General features: G+C 33.3%; 1 protein-coding gene across 1 annotated transcript in view; it reads right to left on the reverse strand.

Moving 5' to 3' along the window:
• Positions 1–5,529: 5,529 nt before the first annotated feature.
• The window catches only part of LOC111062973 (katanin p80 WD40 repeat-containing subunit B1), a 48,434-nt gene continuing 27,903 nt past the window's right edge, over positions 5,530–26,060 (reverse strand). The window contains exons 16-18 of the mRNA XM_039424141.1: positions 20,010–20,084; positions 8,499–8,618; positions 5,530–7,472 (exon numbers count right to left, since the gene is read on the reverse strand). Coding sequence (XP_039280075.1) covers positions 7,334–7,472; positions 8,499–8,618; positions 20,010–20,084 — 334 coding nt within the window. The 3' untranslated portion in view covers positions 5,530–7,333. The remainder of the gene's footprint in view (positions 7,473–8,498; positions 8,619–20,009; positions 20,085–26,060) is intronic.

Genomic DNA, 26,060 nt, shown 5'->3' on the forward strand with positions numbered 1-26,060 from the left:
CATATAGCTGGGTACCGTATTACAATGTGCTCATTATTGAACTTGAAGTTTGGATTATTCAACTCTTTTATTCGGCGTTAATTTGATCGTGAACAAATAGCTTGAGTCCCTTGAGATATATTAATATTGACTAGCTCTATCTCTTTAAAATTTTCCATCTTGATTAAAATTCCTACTTATTTTGGGACTTGTTCTTTTTTCAGTTTTCAGTGAGTGAACAGCTGAACGGTACAAAGACCGGACGTGGTTTAGATGGGTCCGCACCGAGTTGTGGTTTACCAGAAACTTCAAGATAATGACGGCAAAAGAATAGTAACCACAAGTCAGGACGTGAAACCACAACGTACAGTACACTCCATCGAAAAAGCCTTTGGTCTTTGTGAAGAAAAGAGTTACAGTCGAAACTAAAAGTTCAATGTTCATCGGCGTTGAAATTATCAGATTGAATCAAAATAGAATAACATTCAATGGATTAGTGCCATATGCTTCAAATAAAAGTAGGCTTAATAGGATTTTAAATAACTAGAGGAGTGAATTTTAAAGAGTTTTAGAAAAGGGTGAGAAAACGAGAACATCCGTTTGCATTTGAAGTTCATGGAACAATAGAAGTAGGCCTAGCCAATTTTTCATGGAATTAAATCATATTCTTCTGTTTAAATTTTGTAGAAAACTTTGTGCATTTTAGAATTCTATGCTTTTCAATCTTCTGAATCATCCAATTTCAATACCATATATATTTTTTTGAAACAAAATACATCAATAGATTTAAAAATAATGATCAGGTTGTGGGAATTGACATAAAAATCTGATGAAAATTGATTCTTAACTATGCACCTAATATTAGAAAGAAGAGCAGAACAGCACCTACATACTCGTATAATAGGATATGATTATAGGCTAATCCAATGTACCTAGAATATGTATTCTAGGTACCTTGACCTAATCTGTTGATACTTGAGCCCTTAGCTCTCAAGAGTTTTTTATATCCTCAATTTTTCAAGTCACTAATTTATTGAAAATGTAGTTGAACTACAAATCATACATTAAGTTACATTATAATAATTAAATCAACGACATTTTCACTTTCCACTCCTTGTATAATAATGTTCCAGGAATAATTAATTATTCAATGTTTCAGAGGAAACGTTTATATCGGAACGGTCAGCCCTCAGCAGTCAAGTTATTTTGATCAGAAGCCACTTATAGTTAATTTTCTGAAAAATTGGTTCGTTCGTTTTTGACCTATAAATTATGCTATATCTGAGATAAGATATTATACTGTGAACTGGGAATTGAATTTAAATGTCAAAATATTTCATATAATCGACTTTCTTTGGTTCCACTCAGAAACAAACCAGAAAGACCATTTGAGAAAATGTAATTCAAGATGGAACGTTTCTTCAATGAGTAGATTTGTAAAAAAAATATGAAAATGTTACTTTACAATTATTATTTTGAAATGAAAAATCCAAGTACATTTTTTTAAAACGCCTATTTATAACATGTTTCAACATATTAATGCCATTTTCAAATGAGTGATTTTCAAGTTGTGACTAAGTAAATTAACTTAGATTTTAGATTTCAAGATAAATAGGAGTAGCCCACACCAACAAGTTTATGTTACTACATACTTGTATGCGGTGACCAATATTTTCGGAAGAGAATTTATTTAAATATGGTCCATTTACGAGGTAGTGAAAATGGGGAGGTTGCTTAATTAATTCCGAACATGCTAAATTTCTCGCGCAATGATTCCGGAGTATTGGGCAGCTTGAATACAAAAAGTTAACCTAGCCCAAAAACCTCAGATTACTGGTTATTTTTCCAATTTTATGTGAATTTTCGCCAAATCGATCCATCGGATAGAAAAATCACTCTCAGCGTTTTTTTTTATAATGGAATTTCAAATAAAAATGAAATTATTCAGAGCTATCTATCTTCATTGAGTGCTGAGTTACAATTTTTCAAAAATAGGTCAAATTTTCAGAAAAATCGAAATTTGGATGAATTCCCGTTTTTAATCAACTATATCTTCCGATTTCCACAATTTAAATTTATGATACGAAATTCATCTGGGCCTAATTTTATGCTCTACATCCCAATACCAGATAGACTATTCTATCTCAGATATTTCCAGGTACACCAGATAACAAAGTCCCTTGTGTTTTGAAAAACACCCACTATCATTAACTTCAATGTTCTCACATTAATATTTTGCAGAATGATATAGGCCTATAGGTTTCTGAGATCATGTTCGATCAGAATCACCCGATAGATACACTTGTTTCTAGTATTTCCTAGCGGATAGGTGCGCATAATGACACCTCAAGGATCGAAATTTTAAACATCAATTACTTTTGACATGTACCCATGAACCCATCTAAAATCACAATCATACTTCAGATTGAAAAACTTCATAGTTTAGATAGCAACGAGTACATCTCGAACTCAAATAACAAACTATATGCTATGATTTCACTGTTTATGAGTAAGGTATCAAACATACAAAAACTTCAATGTAAAAATTTAATGAGTCCCATACATATTATCATAAAAATGTAATATGTAAAATACAAACAGATGAAGTAGAAACAATAAACCACAAATTAAATGGCACAGTTAACCAATCAATCATGTTCAAACCTTGCATACAACAAAGAATAAAAATATGTATATTTTTGAAATAACAGGCAAGAACTTACATTACCGAATTACATATAAAAATCTTCAATAAGATAACACACATAAAAATTTTCGTAAGTTGAACGCTTTGATTTTCGATTAAAAATTAAGCTAGTTTGAATAAAATTGATCAAATGATAAAAACATATCTGACTTGACAAGCTCATTAAAATTTAATTCGACAAATTATTTTGAACATAAATATAAAAGATAAACTACAAATAGCGAACGCTGCAATAATAATAAAGGATTTCTCATTTCTAATTCACTTGATTGCAGTCGAGTTTCAGTCATACAACCAAATAAAACACAACCGAATTCATAATACATGCATTCTAATAAAATATAGAATTTAATAGATAGTTTTGATGTATTTTCTAGGGCTACTGTACTCAAATATTTTTCAACGAATCAACTAGTACCCTTATAGATGTTTTAGTTTTACCCTTATGGTAGGGCTTCTACTAATTTATGAAAAAAGAATGAAAAATAATATATAAGGACGATTATGGAATATCTAACAAGTTTTTTTTTAATTTAACGCCAACTGAACTTCAAGAAGTCTCTACAATAAATAATCTATGTGATTAGGATAAAAAAATCTATAATATTCTGTATAATATAAATAATATCCTGTACATAATATTATAGAATGATTTCGTTGCGCTTATACTGTACTTTATAAAACGGAAAATAGTTAGGATCTATACTGGATATTATAAAAACCAAATAAATGGTTTGAATCTAATAATGGCGTGTATGCTCAATTTCACATTATATAAATGACATGCATAAGTAAATTCAAGACAAAACAATTTCCCCATAATATCTGGTAATAATTCTTAAACGACATTAAATAATATTCAAGTAGGCACTTTGAAACCGGTTCAAATCGATTATAATAAGATAAAATCCACTGAAGTCTAAGATTTTATTAAAAAAGTGAAGAACAAATAAAACCAAAAGATCCATCATGAATGGTATCACTGCTCACAACAATGATTGATTAACTGCCAATAATTATCAGTAAAAATGAATAGGGAAACCATGATATAGGCCTACTATGTTATTAAAACGTTTTCACAATAGCTTCTTTTACATTAAGTGCAAATAGAAAAAACGGTTGAGACAAATAATAATATTCTCTTGAAAATTTATCCACTTGAATTCACGTTAGCTGGAGAACTGTTAGATAGTAAAATAAGAGATAGAATATCCCATGTTTAGTATGAGAAATAATTCTTATAATTTTATTTCTAAGTGAATGTAGTAATTTACAAAAGCTTATGAATCTACAAGAAGTAAGAATACTTTATATGAAGCTTTCATAATATTTTACAATAAAAGTAATATTAGGGTATCATTAAGGTGCTATGTTAGGATAATTTCTTAAACTAATCGTTACTCAATACCAACTATTCTAAAACTAATAGAAATGACTATACACAATATTAATACATAAAAAATTGAATATAATGGCAAGAAATTTGATAAAATGTCTTAATTTTGTATGAAGGCACTCATTCGAATTTGTGACATTCATCAACTTCTTCAAGAACAACGCTGACGGTGAGATTTACACATTGTATTATAGTGTGATGTATCTGTTATCTCAGATTTAGAATTGAACAAATTTATCTCAGGTTCATATTTTAATTAATAACATAGTTTTTATTCATAATTAACTTTTAGAGATGATCGTAGAACAGAACATAGCTGGTTTTCGAATTTGGAATCATGTAAACAATCAAAAAATTTCTACATAAGAAAATTGTTTTCATGTAGCACTGAAAGTTTCTAGTTACAAAGACTGCTTAAACTATTTCTCGACATATATATTAATTACTCTCGAACAACACTTATTGGATAATATTTGAAAAATTGGACGGAATCAGTTTAAGGCATTCAGTCGATTTTTTGAAAGACAAGTACAAATACGATAAAAGAAACACATCTGCTCATGTGGAATGGAAAATGAATTTCTGATGCACTACTGATCCATGCTCATAATTTTCTATCTACGTAATAAATTCAATAAAAGTGATAGAAATTATTCAATGTAAATTTTTCACAATGGAATAATATTTATAACACTAAATTATATAACAATATGTATCGATAAATTTCATATACTGTATATTAAGATTAAGAAAGTCAATAAAAAACTGTTTCTGAGCCCAAATTGTGGATTTTGTTTTTACAATTGATTTCTAATCTTTATAAAAAAAAAATCATAATATACTAATTTCACAGTAAAATGTAATAGTAGAAGCTATTTTGTTATTCATAAGAGCAATTTTTAGATCATTACAATTAACAAGAAAATCCATTCTATTTGGAAAATGCTCATTATCATAATTGTCAGAGTTTTCTTTAATGAAAGTTTTTAATACTATTTACATCATTTTAACAGTGATTATTTCTATAAATGATTTAGAATATGAATGACAATGAAATTTTTGTCTATTGAGTTGAAATTTACATTCTTACTAATTAATTCTATCAGCCTATATACATTATTCCAAACGCATGCACACCAAACTGATAAATAATATAATATATATTTCATTTCCACTAATAATTCACAATTTTCAAGAGATAATTCAATAGCGATAAAAATAATATTTCATTATTCGTGTGAATTGGTATAAAATAGATACTGTTATTTGAAAAATGTCAATATTTTTATAGTAAAAGAATACGACAGACCCAATAAAGGACTATGTTTAATAAGGATAACTTGAACTCATTGTTAATAGTAATAAGAGATGAGAGATGACCGGACATTATTGTAAATAATCAATACTTTTCATAAACTTTGTACAAATAAAAGAAAATTTATCAAATAAAAAGTTTGCACACGTTATTATAACAAAAAATATCAGTATTTGGAATCAAAAAGAAGGATATATCCAGAATAATTTTTATTTCTAGCAGAATTCATTCTTTTCAATTATCCTAGAGATTTGAACTCCTCTATCTCTTCTTTTTTAGTAGTACTGATTGGACTGCCCTAGCTCCCTGCACGCTCTCATACTCCTAATGAGATGGCATTTCATCAATGATACTGTCCTCATTTAGAGTGCATTTTAGAGCTAAATTTTTGAAAAAATAATCAATCTTCCAGACTCTCAATTACATGAATTTCTCAATGTATGACATTCAATAATTTATTGGAAGTCTGACTGTTAACCAGTTCCATCGAGACATCCACAAATGAAAAAGACGGGAAAAATTAGAACAACTCATTGCTAAAAATGTCCAACTTGACTAGAAAAGAATGTTGAACAGAAGTTTGGATAATAAGAAGTTTTCTGAATTTCCATTTCTAAAATTCGTTTCTGGAATATAGAATTTAATGATTTAAAAAAATTTCAAGTCAAACTGATCTCTATAGCAATTATTATGATATTTCAAGATGAAGGGATTCAAGATGAACATTTTTTAGTGATTCACGTGAATTAATACAAATTATTTAGAGTTTTATAGTTACCATTTACCATTAAATTGACATCAGATTACATTTCCGTACATTAAGAAAAATAGAATACAATTTTTGAAATGAAAACATAGTACGGTACTACTTTGGGAAAAGGAATACTCAAGTTTCACTCGAAATGCAAAAACAAATCTTGCATATCAAGATTGAAGGAAATAATTCAAATTCATCATAAAAAACAGGAAGCACTGTTATGTGAAAAAAATTATGCTGAATGATTTTACTGGGTAAAACATGTTTATAGTTGCAGAAAAATTCTCATTTGTTTGATAGAGTTGAACTAATTTTGAGGATAAGTTATAATATTCACATCCAATCATCGATTTATTTCGACACTTGCAAGTGGAATAATGTCATAGATCAATCGTCTCTGAAAAAAAGGTTAACGACAATTTACAATGAGAAATTTAAAAATACTTTTTTCCTGATAATAGAAAATCATATACATAAAGGTGCGTACAGATTTACGCGCCGCGAACATGAGCAATTCACTTTCAATCAGCTGATGCCAAGCTTTTTATAATTATCTGTATCTTACCGTTTCTGTAAAAATACAGATATAGTCAGCTGATTAAAAGTGAATTGCTCATGTTCGCGGCGCGTATATCTGTATGCACCTTAAGGAGGACGCAGTGCGAATAGATGTGGGGTACGTGTTACGCCTGAATGACATGGATATTTTAGAAAACAAGTCTCCTGTTTTCATAAATAATAGTAGTTTAGTTATCATGTTTCATAAATACCTTGTTGTTTAATTTCACGGATTATAAAGAAATCTGATACGAAAGAAAGTTTAATAGTCGGGTAAATACACTTACTAAGAATAAAGAATACCTAAATATCTCTTATAATATCTTCAATTTGAATTCTATCACCAGCTAACTACAAACATATCTTAGAAGTTCATAAATTTGGTGGTTGTTAAATTTTTAATTTATAATAGTAATTGTAATATTAAACTAGAATTATCAGTAATTTTAAGTATTGACATAAATAATTACATCATAAAACTATCTTTTTATTAAAGCTATAGTGCTTTGTTATTGTTTTTTTTAGATATTTACTTCATTATTAAGAAAAGTGGTCTACTAGAATTGAGTGGTATCCAAAGTTGTATGTTATCTGGGGATCAATTTGAGCTTCTCACAAAGATTAGTTAGTTTCGAGATTTTGAAGAAGAATATGAAGCTCCCTGAACGTATGGCCTAGCTTGCCTGGCACAGTTTGTCGCTTCAGAAGGAATGCGCGGATCGACACCAAACTGTTGTAGCATCTAACACACTTTTTATACCTGCAAAACAGAACCAATTATCAACCAAATGAAAATAAATAACTGAATTTCAAAGCCCTATATAATAGCTTTTGTTATAATTATGAGAAGTTTCAGGTGCTCAACTTATAAACACCTGTTTTGGTTACTCATGGAATGCCAGGAAGACTGCTTCAAAGCCAAATGATGAGTAATCCACCAACAAATTTAAGGTCACGTGCTAATGAAATCATTCACAAATCTTACAAGAAATTCTCTTGATTGATCCATATATTTCACCAAGGTCGAACTAAACAGAGTGACTGGTTCTAGAGGACACATTCTTCTGTACAATTGAACATAGAATGAATATTAACCGATGATATATCAGGTCACGATTCAGGTCAGACCATCTCAGCTATTTCATAGAATGAAACAGTTTAATAGATAAATATATGAATTGAAGTTCTACTGTTGAAGCTGAATACTACAGAGTGTTCAAAAAGTCCCTTCGCAGTGAAAAATATAAAAACACTCAATCACTCATAACCAAGAATTTATAACTATAACAGGGTTACTACAAGCTATAAAAAATAAGACTGTAGACAGCGAATATTCAAAGATGGGAGCCGAAATGCAGCAATTTCATTGAGTGAATTTCAAGTTTAATTTAGCATAGATTATGATGAGTGATGAATTGTGATGAGATTCTTGAAACAATTTACATTTTTCATGTGATTCAAAGAGCTCGAAAATTATTAAAAATATATAGATGAAGATATGATCTATCTTTATAAAATAGAATTATGGTACCCTTTAAAATTAATGAAATAATAAAAGAAGAATACAAATTGTAATACATTTTGTTTTATTATTTTATTAATTTTAAAGGTTACTATAATTCTATTTCATAAATACAAGAAAGTGGCCCTGAATTCATACATTTAAAAAAAAGATCTATCTTATTTTGATGGTGGAAAATTGTGCCAGAGAAGCGATTGAAATCGCAAATCAACTGAGTTATGCCAATAACAACTGTTATGATGGATTCAACATGAAAATATTCACCTTTCTTCTTTGGATATATCAACACCTACTGGCGAAGAAGCCGACATCATGTTTGATTTGATCACTGATGAGAAGTTTCTTAGAATCAATCTAAGAGCATCACAACCAACTGTAATATGCCTGAAAAAATGAATAGAATGAAACATCAGTTGTCAGATTCTTTTAAAAAACTTGAATGGGTTCCGTTCAGAGCTTGGCAACCACAAATATGTAACATATTCGAAATCAAACAAACATAATAACAATTGTATATAAAAACCATACAGTATAAATTCAAAATAAGAAACGAGTTTGAGATCAATACCAATCAAACCATATCAATTCCACCAGATGCATAATTCAATGAGTCCCAGATTTTGAATTCATTGAAAGATTTCAACTGAGTGAATAAAAAAACTAATAAATAAAACAAGAGCTTTCCGAGTTGTAGTGGAATAAAAATACTTGAAATTATCACAAAAACTTAGTTATTCTCTAGTAAACTTTTTACTAGATTATTAATGGAGTAGCAGCCCGAGCAATATTCTCAATTTTTAAATATCTGTTTCCGACTGAAGTTTTGATAAGAAGAACGTTATGGAGATAATTTTCGAAGATTCTTTTTATATTTTTGACAAAATAATAAAGACTTAAAACCACTTTCACCAATTAATTTGATAAACTCAAGTATTGGGACCACAATAAAAATAGAATAAAAATATTCGATAGAAATAGAAAAATCATTATTATTTAAATTATTTATGATTTTAAAAAGGTTTTCCGAAATTTTTCGAAAATTTTCTGTGAATGAATTATAAAACGTTGGTTGCATTAGCAAAAATGACAATACGCCAACCCTTTAACCGTCACGAGAGCGCATTTTCAACTGGCAGACAATAAACAGTAGCAATGCCATCGTTCGCAGAAGGGTTGCACGAAATTAGCCCGCCTTGGAGGCAACATTAAGGAAGGGGCATCTCGAATTTCTGTCCTCCGCGGTAGCAACAAAGCAGACGCGTCCTCCATCAACGCGCGCGCGCCCACTCCAAACGTCAAACAAATTAGCCGCGAACGGGCCTAGGCGCGCACTCAGCCTAGTATGCAAAGTAGCAAATGAATACGTCAGCAGTAGTAGTGGGTTGTTTGCGTTGCGCCCTATGAATAATAATAATGATTTCAACGTCTCATCAAATCGATTTGAAGCGCCTGTCGCCGTGACCGGTCATTGTGCTTGTCATTTGAAATGCAATGCCCAACCAAGCCAAGGGGTTGCGAACTGTTTAATAGTTGAGAAACTTCTCAGTTGAGATACAGAACGAGCGTAGCAGCGTAACGAAACCTGAATGGACGAGGGATTAGGGGACATAGGGGCCTACACACGGCCAGTGTTTGCTGACAGCAATAAAATTTAGTAGTGACATTTTCATATGACTAACAATGCTACTGACCTAACAATACGTTTGTTCCGGATTTGCTTCCCAAAACTAGATACGATATTTTTACTCATAGCTTGTCGCAACAAGCGATATCGATAATACGAGATCATTAGAATCATTGCTCAGTGCTAACTAATTCAGAGTGTACATGAGAATTTACTTATTTGAAAAAGGAAACATAATACCCGATTATAGCCATATAGATTGGTTATTATGATTGAACTTCAAAGAATGTCTAATTCCTCCTTTATTTGAGAACACAATATTCCATTTTTAATGAAGTCTCGAAAATTACATTGGTTGAATGGCAACCTTCATTGTGCATAAACTGATCAAGTTGGTTTTGATTTTATCCCACCTCTTTGCAGCATGGTGATAGGAATGTTAGCATTGTCGCCTATAGTCGCCAATATAGCTTTTGAGGTGAGCTATGTTTGTATTCGATCGACATAACTAGGAATTTAAAAAACCCTAGTGCTCTGTGTGCTGTGTGACATTGGCTGTAATCACACGTATCTAGTATTATTCAACGAAGAATTAGTTATAATGGTATGGCTGGAGTCAGAAATTCACATAGCAGTTATAAATACAGCTGTTACATTACTTGACTAACTAATACCCCAACGTTTTACGGAGTTCTGGTGGTCCTTTTATGGCTATTCATGGATTGTTGGAGCTTCTACACACGTAGAATGAGTTATCTCACAAAGTATCAAATTAAAGCCAGAGCAATTCTGTAATGAGGAATTTGAAAGAATAATAAAATTTTTGCGAGTGAATTACATAGCGACCATAGGAAAATACTGTAAGTTCTTTTTGACAGCGAAGACCCCATGCTTTCTATACGTGAGCATCATGACAACCGAATAGAGAGGGGAACGAAATGGGGACTCCACCCTTCTGATGCGAACCCTCCTCAACCCTCCACCAACTCGCAATTCCCTAGATTTTTTTTTTCAAATAAGTGAGTTTCTCTGGCATATACGCTTGGTGCAACACGACAAGTGTATTTCAGCGGTGAATCTAATCTCCTTGCAATTTTTTGTTGAATTTCTATTTTCTACCTACACTATCTTATTGTATACTGAATATGGTGGTTATATTAAATGGTTAAAATAAGTTGATTTTCTCGGTTTGTGTGACTCATCATTACCCCAAAACTACATAACTTTTCCCGATTTCTTAGTTACCTGAGAGTGAAATCAGTAGATCTAGTAAAAGAGCCTTCAATAGTCGTATTATCTCATTACATAATTTTTTGACTGCTCAAACGATGTAATAGATTGACGTCACATTACTTCAGTCCTTTAATTGCAATGAATCTGTAGTACTGTATACCTGTGTAAAACATTGTTCGTGTACCTTTTCAACATGGAACTAGTGTATGTAATTGTTTCAGGGTTCAATGAAAGTTGAAAAATGTTGAGTTTTTATGAAGAACTGAATAACCAGAAGCGTTGACAAATTAAAAATGTTTAGGATTACAAATTGCAATATAAATTAATCGTAACCAAAGAAAAAGAAGAATTTCAATATGAAAGTTGAAAATATTTAAACATAATCATTTGCTCCCAAAAAGTACATAAAATTCGGGACACATTTAATGTTTTATGACAAGAAAGAATCGTAAAAGATTTTTCGACAGCTAATGCTAAACTTTCTTATTCTTTTGAAATTGTAGAACAAGTAAAAAACTCATACCAATGTGAACTTATACAAAGTTAAAAAACAATATTTCCACATGTACTGTTTTGTATAAGCATTGAAAACAATAGGCACCCGATTTAAATAAAATGTTTTAAATTCAGTGTAATTACAATAAGTAAGAGCCCAAGTACGTTCAAGTTATTATTTTATACTCCCCAAATTTCCCGAAAATGAATTTGGCACATTCAATACGAAATATCACTAGAATAGTAAGATACAGATATTTTACTGTAGTATTTAAAAAAAATGTCAAAGATCATGAGTTTAACTAGATATATGATATGTTTAATGGGTTTGAAAAAATAACGGAAAATACAAAGTGATAAAGAGCAAGCAAGTAGTAAAAATTATAAAATAGTTGCAACTGTATTTTAGAGCAAGTAGTAAATAAAAATGATTAAATAGTTGTAACTGTATTTTACAAACTATAAATTATTAGTGTTCCATCCGGGCGGTGGCTAATTGATAATTTGGTTATATACTATTTTAAACGCTGTGATTCTCTTTATAGAATCCAAAAACGAGACCAAAAGTTTTATAAGGAAACCAAATTGAGATCCAATAACGGAAATGAAAATATCCGGATTGAATTATAGTTTTAAATGAAGGCTCCAAGAATATGAGTTTAGAATGATTGGAAGCTATCATTGGTCCTTACATAATTAGTCCTGACTTTGAGGATTATGCGGGACAGAGAAATGGAGGGAGAACAGCTAATTAAAGTGATGAATAGTCATAGAAAGAAGCACAGTTGCCAATTTTTCGATTGGACTCAGTCAACTCAGTGCGTTCAGAGAGGAAACTTCGTATGCGTATCATGAGCAGATGAACACTCACTAGAGATTACAGAACGCTGGCCGCTTTAGCATTGCAACATCCCTACTTTTCTCTGCTCCGTATATACCTCCAAGTTGCAACTAATTTGTATAGACTATAGTGTCGAACATACAGGCAAACAACAGACAACGCAGTCAGCGTCAAATCTCGGTATTGAAGAGCTCGGTATGCTCGTTAAGTTATCATCGTAAAAAAATGACTAATATTTCTACAAATAATTTTTTAATTGCTGCCTTGTTCAGCAAAGCATACATGAATTGTTTCACTACGATTTATGGTCCTTTTTGGCATGATCATACTGTGGTTGTTTTTTTATTAATTATTCAATTTAATATTCCGTCACCTACACCTTGACAAGAGAGAAAAAAGCTGAATACGTTGAATCAGGGGATTCTGAGGACATATGAGAATATGCTCAGTGTTCTTGAGAAAACTTCCCCTACCTGTAGACTTAACAGTAAACTCAACTGCTGCAAGAAAGTAGGCGCAATGACATCGTGGCTTCACATAGAACAGAGGTCTATAGTCTGTGTAAAATAAGTTCAGACTTGACACTCCATCCGAAGAAATTGCAGGGTTGCCAAATCGTGTAAAATTGCAACTTTCTTAAATTTCCAATTCAACGTCAGAATTGGATGTAGAATATCATCCCCGATATCCTAGTAGTGCTAAAAAAGGTTTTACGGTTGAAGGATTAGAAATAAATTTATCATTTATGATAAAATTTAAAACATCGCGAAGATTTCTTTTTCTTTTGAATATCACTTCTCTCAGAATCATGAGGCGTCGTAATGCGTAATAATTTTATATAAAATTAACGGGGAGAATTTCTATTGGTGTCTGGATTATTTTTATCCGACCAATAGTTATTTTTAAATTAATGATTATGTTCGTCAATGTCGAGCAGAAAACATGCAATTTTCATGCTAGAAACTTTTTTGTTTCAAAAGATAAGATGGTGGTGAAAGCGAGAAAGTTTCTCAGAAATAATTGAAATATTTTTTCAATTGTCAAACGTACTCGGAAGAAAGTATTTAGGCCTCTCAGGAGTTTCAAGGATAGCGGCTGAATGGTGTGCCACCATATGCTATCAATAGCTGGGATCAACAAAAACAAAATACAGACCGATTGAGAAATTCAGCAAGCTACATGATTATAAATAGTGAAAATGACAACCTCGCCTCGAATAATCCAAGCAGTGTTTCATTACAGCCTTTCTAGAGGCAATCAGCTGCTTGCGTTTAAAATAATTCAGTCGAATCTTGTAAATTGTCAGCCTTTAGCGTACAATTTAGTACACAATGCATACAATGCAGCCGCTCTCCTAACTTTAAACCTTGGAGACCAAAATACGATCTTCCGACTAATTTTGACAATTGAATAAATAATTTCAAATATTTCTGAGAAACTTTCTCGCTTTCACCACCCACTTATCTTTCGAAACAAAAAGTTTCTAACATGTCGAAAATGTCATGTTTTCTGCACGAAATGTCTCGACATTGACGAACATAATCATTCATTAAAAAATAACTATTGGTCGGATAAAAATGATCCAGACACCAATAGAAAGGAGAATTCTCCACGTTAATTTGATATAAGATTATTACGCATTTCGACGCCCCATGATTCTGAGAGAAGGGATATTCAAAAGAAAAACTAATCTTCGCGATGTTTCCAATTTTATCATAAAAGTTAAATTATTTCCTTTTAATCATTCAACCCTGAAACTTTTTTAACACTACTAGGATATCGGGGATGATATTCTACATCCAATTCTGACGTTGAATTGGAAATTTGAAAAGTAGCATATTTTACACGAATTGGCAACCTTGTAATTTCTTCGGATGGAGGGCCAAGTCTCAACTAATTTTACACAGACTATAGTGACCTTGAGCACCAGGCAGCTAAAAAAAAGCAGAGAGGAGAGAATACTTTTTATTCTAGATGATATTCGTTTGTCTTTGATAAAAGCAACCATAATTTCCTCATTGTGTAGTGTTTTCGGAAATCGGCTTTGCGTTCAATAGAATTTAGGGATGCTGAATAAAAATACAAAATCAGAATCCTCCAATTGTCAATTTCTGATAGTTAGACTTGGAGGAGAAAATATGAGTCATTTGTAGGTGTGCTCAACACTGCAATCTTATTACACAGGTAAACTTGTCATGTGGTACATTCACATCGGTCATGCTCATGCCGCACCGCATCATGTTTTAGACCGTTTCCAAAACTACAAGTTGACGGCGTTCGAGCTTTAGTCATGTTGTGCGTCAAATCGGTGGTAATGGAAACGAGGCTTACCACGGATTTGAAGCACAAAATGAATGACGGGCAGATTCGTCATGATATTGCAGTTTGCCAGAATGGAAACTAGGCTAGGCTTAATAATACAAACCGAGACAAGTGCGTGATTTTTTATCTACTTAATTAATGCCAATTATAAATACTATAAGGCATTGACAGCTAACGAATCCACAATTTAGAAAAATGTTAAATTGAGTAATATTTATTTATTTATCAGTTCCATTCCAGCACAGAAGAAACGAATATGTGTACCCAATTAGATCTTTTTTGGGAAAATTGTTTTCTATAAAGCTAGGAAAAGGCAAAACAAGATCATGAAACCCCCTTGATTTTTGTTATTTAGGACACTCATAATTTAACAATACCAAAACCTTCAAATCAGACCTATATAAATTTGAAATTTATGCTTTGATTAATCTAAAAAAAATCTGAGCCGAAAAAAACATTGAACAAGTATATTTTGGCGTATTTTGGAGAGATTTCAGAACCCAACTCAGGTCTCAATACGAATAGAAATGGAAATCAAAAACTGGTAGATGCCCCCTGTGGGCCGGGGAGCTTTGAGTCGAACATCAGACTCAAGAATTTGTTGAATAAACCCACCAGAATAAACCCACAGTATCCCTGCTTGTCGTAGGAGGCGACTAAATGGGACCCCCATTCCAAAGCCCTTCTCCCAAAACCCTTCTTCTTCTTCTTCTTATGCTTTGGAACTTTTCATTTCTAGAATGGCACTTTTTCGATTGACTCAGCTGTGTGCCATTCTTTCTTTCTCTGATATCTGTCGGCCTTCCTTGGCCATTTTCTTAAGCCGGTTGCATGCGCGTTGATTTTTGGGCGTTCGATTTTTTGCCGTCCTTCTGGATTCTGTCGGGTTGGACGGAACTTGACAAACATAATCTGTTTGGTCCGGTGGGGTTTATGGGGGCGGCGGGGGGTCGTGCGTCCGGGGATCGGCGTGTGTAGGCGGCTTTACTCCTTTCTAATTTCCTTTTTCACTTGTGAAATCTGATTTCACAAACAGTTGTTAGGACCCCATGAAGAGGCGGCCCCTCCACCTAACTAGTTCATGGAGGGCTAATAACCCACATTGAACGAAAAAATTCAAAATTTAAAATTTATTCAGAGTCAAATAAGAAAGAGAAACGGACCGGAACTCAGGAAAAGCTTGGAAAAGAAACAAATTTCGATTTTTGGTTCATGGAATGTTACTTCTATTGCAGGGAAAGAGTGTGAAGTGGTCGATGAGATTTAGAAATACAAATTGAAGATACTGGGTCTGAGTGAAACAAAAAAGAAGGGACGTGGTGAGATGGCTCTAGATAAGGGATACACTCTCTTGTATTCTGGGGTGGAAATGAACAGTAGAGCGAAAGAAGGAGTGGGTATTCAGTGAAGAGTATTTCAAAAGTAAAAGTAGTTAACTCAAGGATCATTTCTGCAAACTTGGATCTGGAAGAAAAGGTGTCACTTATACAAATATATGGTCCTACAGATGATTCTGCTGAGTTGGAGAGAAAGACTTTCTACCTAGCACTACAGGAAACAGTAGATGAGGCACGACAATATGCAGAGCATAATAATCATAATGGGACACTGGAATGGTAATGACGTCACAATCGGTCATGGATGTTTGGGGAAACATGGAGCTGAGTCAGTTTTGAACGGCAGTGGCAAGAGAATGCTGGAATTTTGTATAGACAATGATATTCTGGTTGGCAATTCCTTCTACCCTCACACAAATATTCACAAAATCACATTTGAGTCACATAGCAGAGGAGTCAAGAGTGCTATAGATTACTTTGTATATACAAGGCATTTTAGATATGCTGTGACTGATGGTAGGGTGTACAGAAGTGCCGAACTTACAGAGCACAAACTTGTGATTATGGGAACAAGAATAAAACCCCCAAAGAAGTGTAAGTCACCAAAGTATAGGAAAATCAAAGTGATGAAATTGAGGAAGACAGAGAAAAGAAGGGAATATCAAAGAGCAATAACGGAGGAGCTTAGAAGGAAGGAAGAGCAAATTCATGGAGAATCAGAAGAGAATATTGAAAGAAGATGGTACCTATTAAAGAATACATTGTTAAAAGTGGCAGAAAATGTTTGTGTAATGACAATGATTGGAGAAAATGCTAAAAGAGCCAAGTGGTGGAATGATTCTGAGAAAGAGAAGATTAGGCTGAAAAAAGAAGCTTGGAAAAAGTTTTATAGAAGCAAGAGTGCAGAGGATTGGAATGAATATGTACAGAAACGGAATGAGTCCAAACAAGAGTTGAGAAAGGCCAAGTTGGAGTCATGGGAATAATTTGGAAAGGAAATTGAGGAAAATTATCAAACAAGGAGTGATAAGTTTTGGCATACAGTTCGAGCTCTACGAGGAAAGTATGGAAAGCGAGTGAGAAGTGTAGTTGACGAGGAAGGAAGGGTAGAATCTGATTCGAATGAGGTGCTACAAGTATGGAGGAGTTTCTATGAAAAGACATTCAAGGAAGAGGAGCCCACTGAGAGTGATAATGATCATAATGTGGAAGAACAACAACAAAATGAGGTGCAGATATCCCTCCAAGAAGTTCAAAGCGCAATTTCTGGTCTGAGATAAGGTAAGGCAGCTGGATATGATGATGTTACCCCAGAACTAATAAAATTTGGTGGACAGGATGTGGCAAATGGGTATGGCATCTTTGTAATGATAGATGCAAAAATTCCCTCAGAATGGGAGAAGAACGTTATTATCCCCATACACAAGAAAGGAAGCACAGTAAAATGTGAAAATTACAGAGCCATCTGCCTGTCATCAGTATTGCTGAAAATCTACTCTAGAATACTAGAAAGAAGACTGAGAGTAGAGGTGGAGGAAGGGCTGGAAGAGGAACAGGGAGCTTTTAGAAGGGATCATAAGACTAGTTATCATATGTTTACAATAAGGCAAGTTATGGATAAGAGATTGAGCCGAGCTGGTCAAACATATATTGCCTTCTTAGATTTGAAAGCAGCTTTCGACACCGAATCTAGACAGTGCCTTTGGGATGCCCTCAGTGAAGCAGGTGTGTCACCTGAACTTACCAAAATAATTAAAAGCCTTTACAGTAATGTCAGAGGGGTAGTGAGAATAGGAGGTGCTGCATCTAGAGAATTTAAAATTGATAAAGGTGTCAAACAAGGAGACAGTTTAAGCCCACTTCTATGCACAGTATTATGGATCAAATAATAAAAATGTGCAAGAGAAGAACGATTCGAAGTAAGATTGGAAACCGCAACCTCCGCCCAGTATACGTTCAAGCACAGATATATGCAGACGATATCTTGCTAATAGCTGACACTCAAAGAGATCTGCAAAATGCTGTAACAGAATGGTGTAGTGCGATAAGAGATAAGGGAATGGTTGTCAACATTGAGAAGAGTAAAGTGATGATAGTATCAAAGAATCAGGAGAATGTGGAGTTTGATATAACATGGGATGGTGAAATATTGGAAAGGGTGAACAACTACGAATATCTTGGGACATTAATCTCTGCAGACGGGAAAGTTGATGAAGAGATAAACAATAGAGTAAGGAAAGCCAACCAGTGTATTACCAGGTTAGTAGAACCATACTGGGTAAACGAGAAATAAGCCAGGGAACTAAAATAAGGATATATGAGTCAATATTTAAGCCAGTTCTACTCTATGAAACAGAATGCCTCACAATGATAGAAAAGCACAAGTGTAGAATTACCTCCTTAGAAATGAGATACCTAAGGAGGGTGGTTGGAAAAACCAAGAGACAGAGTGGTGAGAAATAGTGTGATCAGAGAAACATTAAAACAGGAGGAACTGATTACCACTGTTCAACAAAAAACCCTAGGATGGTATGGCCATGTAGCTCGGATGAGTGATGAACGAAAGGCAAGGCTGGTTATGGAGGCAAGACCGGAAGGAAAACGAGGCAGGGGACGACCACCACTGCAATGGAATCAGTATGTAGAGAGTATAGCTGCTGCAAGAGGAAAGACAATGAATGAAGTAAAGAGAATGGCACAGGATCGTATAAAGTTTAGAGAATGGTTGAAGGAACCCGACGCTTAACGGCAAAAGGGTATGAGAAAGAAGAAGAAGAAACTGGTAGATACTGAAAGTGAAATATTGGGTAGATTTTCAGATCTGGTAACGAATGAGCCACTGCCATATTCAATTTATTATTGATCTTGAAGTTGTAATTGGCTTAGTGACTATGATTTTTAGTAATTGTGAGATGAATATTAAATATCGGGGCACCGAGCTTTGCTCGTTATTTATCTATTGATAAACAGAACACAATTCTTTAATATGATTGGGGAAAGACTAACAGGCACAGCCCAAAACTGTATCTTCCCCGAATTTTGATTTATACACTATAAATGGTCCAAAAAGTAGGTTATGTTTCATACACTTGAATTCAGGTCCAATTTTCAGTCCAAATATTTGAAAACAAAAAAGTTCTAATTTACATTGTTTACAAACCAAATTGAATAACAAAATAACACTCACTAATCACTTAAAACTGTAAAATGATGATTAACTTTGAATATTATTATTATATACTCTAATTTAGAATAACCCGCTCCGAAAGCGAGTGCTCTACCATTACCCTACACAGCTCCGTTCGGAATTAATCGTCTTGTAACGACATTATAACCTCCTCATAAAAAACACAATTTAGGCCTACAACAATGTAGCCTATGCCGTATGGAACTTTTTTGTATAGTAGCATGAATGAAATTTGAACATTAATTCTGAAAAATCTAGGAAAAAATTGAAAATTGGGCTTTGAGCTAGGTGCATGAAATTGATATTTTTAGAATCTATGTGCAAAATTTGGAGATCTAAATTATTCCCGTTTTTCCGGTATGCAATCCACAAGTTGACATGTTTTAATGCGAACAAAGACAACCCTACTCTCTCGTATTATATAGAAGATTATTTAATATCTGTATAATTCACTATTGAAAGCTTGATATCAATAGAAGGTTGTGAGTGGTATTTCAATAAGTAATGACAACCTTCTCATTTAAAAAATGAATTTGGATGGATATGAAGGACAAAATTATCGAAGCGACAGAGTAATTTTTGTAGAGTGATATATCATTTCAAATAGGATCCCCAATGAAAGCTAATGTCAAATTATTCTTTTGAAAATCATAAAAAATCGGATAGTAATGGTGGGAATGAATATTCATTTTAATTCTGAAAAATATTTGTAGAGTTCGGTTGAAATAGCACTTACATTTCGAACTTGCTCTGCAGCAGGTTGTAGATGGCTGGCAAGAGAGCACCGCACACATCCAAGTTCCATATATTACTGTAACAAAACAATTCTATTTCAATTTCCATATAAATCACTTTTATTGTTAAACTTAATCATATCTGATCTTGAATTACTTATCAATGTAGCACCTCTTCCAAGATAAAGTACAATATCACACAGACAACCAGTAAATCTAGATGGTTCTAAAATGATTGTAACAAACAACACTTGACATGGAAAAATATTGTATGAACCGTTTTAGAAACATATGTTTTCAAACAATTTATTTTAATTTAATAAATTTTGATTGTTTCATGATTTATGTCATCCAAGTGGCAACCCTGAATTCTTTTAACCGTAACAGAGAATATTATCCATTGCCAATGAAGTATTGAAGTCAAGCCGTGCGGTATTGCCGATATTTATTAGCCCAGTCAATGAAGGTCCAAAAAAGCAGTTTCGATCCGAAAATTAAATAAAAGCTGAATCTCCCACCATCGATAGAACCCTCCCAGAGGGTCATTCTCCCAAAAGTCCCAAGAAATCCCCTTGGAGCTTTCCGCCCCAGCCCCCTAAAACATGAAAAATGCAGGTAAACACGGGAAATTAATTATCTCTGTACCCATTGATCATAAACAGTTCTATTATATGCCATTCGATTTGTTACATTATTGACTACAATAATAGTTATATTCATTTTTCCAATAAAATTGACAGTTTTCTTGATAAATAATATATATGTAAAAATTTAGGGGGTTTGTGATTTGATGTTTTTGTTTTCTCCGATTAAATTCGGAACAAGTAGTTTTAGAGGAAAATGAGCCAAATAAATAATGCAGCCACTGTCATTGCAAATGCATTGATGTATATTGTTATGTATTTGCGATTCGATTTGACGCTGTGGAAGGGGAAACAGTCGACGCGGAACGGCGCGGCTGACTCTCTTAGCCATAGTAAACAGCAAATTGGAAATTGATTATCTCTGTAACCATTAATTGTAAAAAAATCTATCATATGTCATTCGATTCGTTACATTATGGACTGCAATATTAGTCGAATCCATTTCCTCAATAAATTAAACAGTCTCCTTGATAAAATAATATATATGTAAAAATTTAGGGGGTTTGCGATTTGATTTTTTTGTTTTCTTCGATTAACTTCAAAGCAAGTAGTTTTAAAGAAAAATGAGCCGGAAAATTAATGTAGCCACTCTCATTGCAAATCCATTGATGTATATTGTTTTGTATTTGCGATTCGATTTCACGCCGTGGAAGGGGAAACAGTCGACGCGGAACGGCGCGGCTGACTCTCTTAGCCATAGTAAACAGCAAACTGGAAATCAACTATCTCTGTAACCATTAATCGGAAAAAAATCTATCATATGTCATTCGATTCGTTACATTATGGACTTAAATATTAGTCGTATTCATTTCCTCAATAAATCAAACAGTTTCCTTGATAAAATAATATATATGTAAAAATTTAGGGGTTTTTCGATTTGATTTTTGTTTTCTCCGATTAACTTCGAAGCAAATAATCTAAAGAAAATTAGACAAATAATTAATGTAGCCACATTCATTGCGAATCCATTTATGTATATTGTTATTTATTTGCGATTCGATTTGACGTTGTGGAAGGGGAAACAGTCGACGCGGTACGGCGTGGCTGACTCTCTTCACCATAGTAAACAGTAGAATACAGTAGTAGGCCTACTGCTTTCTAAGTTGCATCTTATTCACACTATGGCGCTCGAAACAATCAATTTTGTCTATTGTTTTGACATGCGATGAAACTAATTCTTCACATTTTAATTCTCTAAAATCATTTTGTTGTTATATATGTGCTAAATAATGCATTGTATGACAGACAAAGATATTGTTTGCAACTGATAAAATATTCATACTATTACATAATATAATACATATTTAAAATATGTGTGTATGATCATAATTATATGCTGAAATTTATCATTAGTTATGAATGTCAAAAACTGAGATAAATCATAGATTACAATAGTGTTAACAGTGGCAATTTCCTGAAAAATCATAGCGTGCAGTGTTTGCTGTTTTCTACAGTTAATATTCTCCAAGCCAGGTTGATAATTTACCTTCAGTTGAGCCAAATATATATGACTGCTGAGGCATAAAAAAATTTATACATTGGGCTTGTTGAGTTGAAACTTTCTATGATTCTCTCTGTAAAGTAGCTTATCTTCCGTTCTTACTAGTTGAATCCACATTATTTAGACAGTCCAATATGAAAATTCAGTAGATTCTAAAGATGAAAGCCATGCAAACATACAAATTAAGGAAGAGTAAGCATGCATAAAAGGTAGGAAAATCATGAAAGTGTTTCACATTTAACCACAAAGTACCCTACCGTATAAGATTAATTGAAAGATGATTAATCATCTTCTATTATTTTTGTTAACATATCGATTTTTCACCTCCACTCGCATCTTGTCATTCATTACACAAGGTTGGCAGAAGCTTTTCTTTATGTCGATTAATGTTGATTGAAATTGATTTTGATTAGGGCACCAAAAGAATAGATCATTTTCTATTTGAAGCATTCAAATTAAATCTATTGAACATGATTTCTTATGACTTTGCATTCACAGATTTAGTTGGGTGAAGCTATTTGAAAAATGTACCTGATTATCAATTTCATAGTTTTTATACCATTCTAGTTCATTGTGATCATTGAAGGGTTGAAGTGAATAGTTAGTTCAAGTGAATTCTACTACACAAGTATAATGTGCTTATAATGGGCTCTTCCTTATTTTCTATCGATGTTTTGCTCCAGTAGAGAATATTTAAAATGTTGGTTCTACATTTTATAAGCTTTATAAATAATATAAATAAACGGTAATATAAATTTGATAAGTCCAGTATTAAATTAATCGATGTTGATTTTCATTGTATCGCTTTGTATCAATGTTACTTGCACTGTTTGCAATTCATCACTATTCTCTCAAGAATTAGCTTTTTATGAATTTCATGATCTGAAAATTGAAATTCAAATGCTATTTGGATGACGTTCACATTCCTCTGGTTTTTTTTACAATAATTGTTACGTTGAAGAGTGAGGCAATTCAATCCATTTGGAAGTAAAAGGAAATCACAGTGCGATTTGAACAGTGGATAGTAACTTTGAAATTCAGTTGCTCAATTAATTTCGGCTTGATATTATCATTTGTAATTATAGTTGATCAGAAATATGCATTGTATATAATGTTTATATTTCAGTTTGACTTATCTTCTATCACAGTCTCGCTTTCATTCATAAACATGATACTTCTAAATACGTTGATTACCTTAAAGATGTAGCTTATCTTATGTCGAACAATGTACAATACAAACAATTTCCATTAAATTACTATTATGATGATGATTGGAATTTCTGCCTGTCATTGAGAAAAAGTCATTTTATGATCCTTGAAATTCGTACCTAGAAAAAGTTGCATTATTACTAGAAATTTTGTTATTTTTACTATTCATTATAGGTACTGTACATTGATTTTTGTGATTAGAGATCAACTACTTTATTCTGAATCAGGATAAGGATAAATAGGGAAATTGTGAGATGGGGATAACATCCATTGTTACATAGCATCAATTTGAAAGCTCTGATAATAATGATTTGAACGGAACTGCGATTCTGGCTTGGTATTGCCTCTTCATGTTCAGTGAGAATAGAAAGCTTCAGAGTAATTCGTTCTCACTATATGTGATAATATTGGTAATATTTGGTAACATTTGTTAATATTCGAACCGAATGTGCAACAAATTAATCTACTTTCAGCTTGAAAATTTTCAACTTATCAGGAGTACAGTGTTATTTATCATATAGTATCTCAGGTAGGCCCACCCTTTAATTTTTTTTTGTTCACGTGATCTGATGATATTCATTCCATTATCAAGTGTTTAAATTATATAGAGTGATGAAACAAGATAAAACACAAGAAAAGCTATGAAAAGAAATTTTGAATCTTCATTTTTCACAAAATAAGGATAAGATGAGTCGGACACATAATATATCATGAAACTTCGTTGAAAAACATGTATATCTGAAACTGGAGTTATCAAAATTGTGTTACCTCTGACTCGTATGGAGAAGGCGCACTTCAAATTAAATATAATAAATTCTGCGAGCAAACTCTGTGGAGTGATCCGTGGTCTAGTGGTTAGAGTGCTTGCGTAGCAGCATAGAGATCCCGAGTTCAAACCCTCGCACAACCAAAAGTTTTTGAACCAGATCACTCCCGTGTTATCGGATGGGCACGGTAAACTGTCGGTCCCGGCTGAAGTATGACAGTCGTAAGGCCCATTGACGGCTTAAATTATATATTCAGGCGGTGGGACCTTCCCGCAAGGGACTCCCCACCAACAAAAGCCATACGAATTTACTTTTACTGTGAGCAAACAACGAAATCCTGATTTTTATCAAAAAAAAAAAAGAAAATTGTAATATTTTTTTAGAGTATTGAAAAGTGAAAATCTATATAAATCAAAACAATAGACAAAATTAATTGTTTCGAGCGCCATAGTGTAAATGAGATGCAATGTAGACAGCAGTATTATTCTGTTTACTATGGTGAAGGGAGTCAGCCGCGTCGGCTGTATCCCCTTCCACAGAGTCAACTTGAATCGCGAATACATAACAATATACATCAATGGATTCGCAATGAATGTGGCTACAATAATTATTCGTCACATTGTTCTTTAAAATTACTTGCTTCGAAGTTAATCGGAGAAAACAAAAAAATCAAATCGAAAAACCCCTAAGTTTTTACATTTTATTATTTTATCAAGGAAACTTCGATTCATTGAGGAAATGGCTCCGACTAATATTTTAGTCCTCAATTTAACGAATCGAATGACATATGATAGATTTTTTTCCGATTAATGGTTACAGAGATAATAGATTTCCAGTTTGCTGTTTACTATGGCTAAGAGAGTCAGCCGCGCCGTTCCGCGCCGTTCCGCGTCGACTGTTTCCCCTTCCACGGTGTCAAATCGAATCGCAAATACAAAACAATATACATCAATGGATTTGCAATGAGAGTAGCTACATTAATTATTCGGCTCATTTTTCTTTAAAACCACTTGCTTTGAAGTTTAACGAAGAAAACAAAAAAATCAAATCGCAAACCCCCTAAATTTTTACATATATATTTTTCTATCAAGAAAACTGTTAATTTTATTGAAAAAATGAATATAACTAATATTGCAGTCTATAATGTAACGAATCGAATGACATATAATAGAACTGTTTCCGATCAATGGGTACAGAGATAATTGATTTTCCGTGATCACCTGCATTTTTCAACTTCGAGGGGGGCTAGGGGGGAAAGCTCCAAGGGGATTTCTTGGGACTTTTGGGAGAATGGCCCTTTGGGAGGGTTCTATCGATGGTAAAAGATTCAGCTTTTATTTAATTTTCGGATCGAAAAAACCTTTATTGACTGGGCTATATCTTCGGATCTGAAGTTTTCTGAGGTCTTAAAATATAGGATTTCAGGAGAAACCTGGCATACTTATGCAGCTGATTCCTCACCAAAAATAATAGGAAATTGAACATTTTTCAGAAAAATGGAAGAAGAGATCGCGGACGTCCCAGGAAGTGATGGTTTGATTTTAGAGGCACAGAGGTTTAGAATATTTCAAAATATTGAAATTCAAGTTTTCAAGAGAACATTTTTCCAAATGTCAATACATTTTTTAATGTTATTTCTACTTTGTTATAGTAGTTTCAAAATCATCCAGTTTTCAACCTTGTTCACATATTACTTGAATATTCCTGTAATTAAAATGACTGTATTAAAATTCCTCCCCTCCTGGGGAGCACAACAACTGCTCGTGGTGGAGGGGCTTGTGTACTCCCGTGACCCGGAGAGCTATACCGGCGGTAGTGTAACTACCAGTAGGGCCACTCAAGACAGACAGGTCGAAGGATAGGAGTCAGACGAAGAAGTGCTCCAAAGAAGACGTCGTTGGGCTAATCCCCCACACGTCGGTTTACATCGGA

Source organism: Nilaparvata lugens, chromosome 3 (assembly GCF_014356525.2).
Source record: "Nilaparvata lugens isolate BPH chromosome 3, ASM1435652v1, whole genome shotgun sequence".
Classification (NCBI taxonomy): Eukaryota; Metazoa; Arthropoda; class Insecta; order Hemiptera; family Delphacidae; genus Nilaparvata; species Nilaparvata lugens.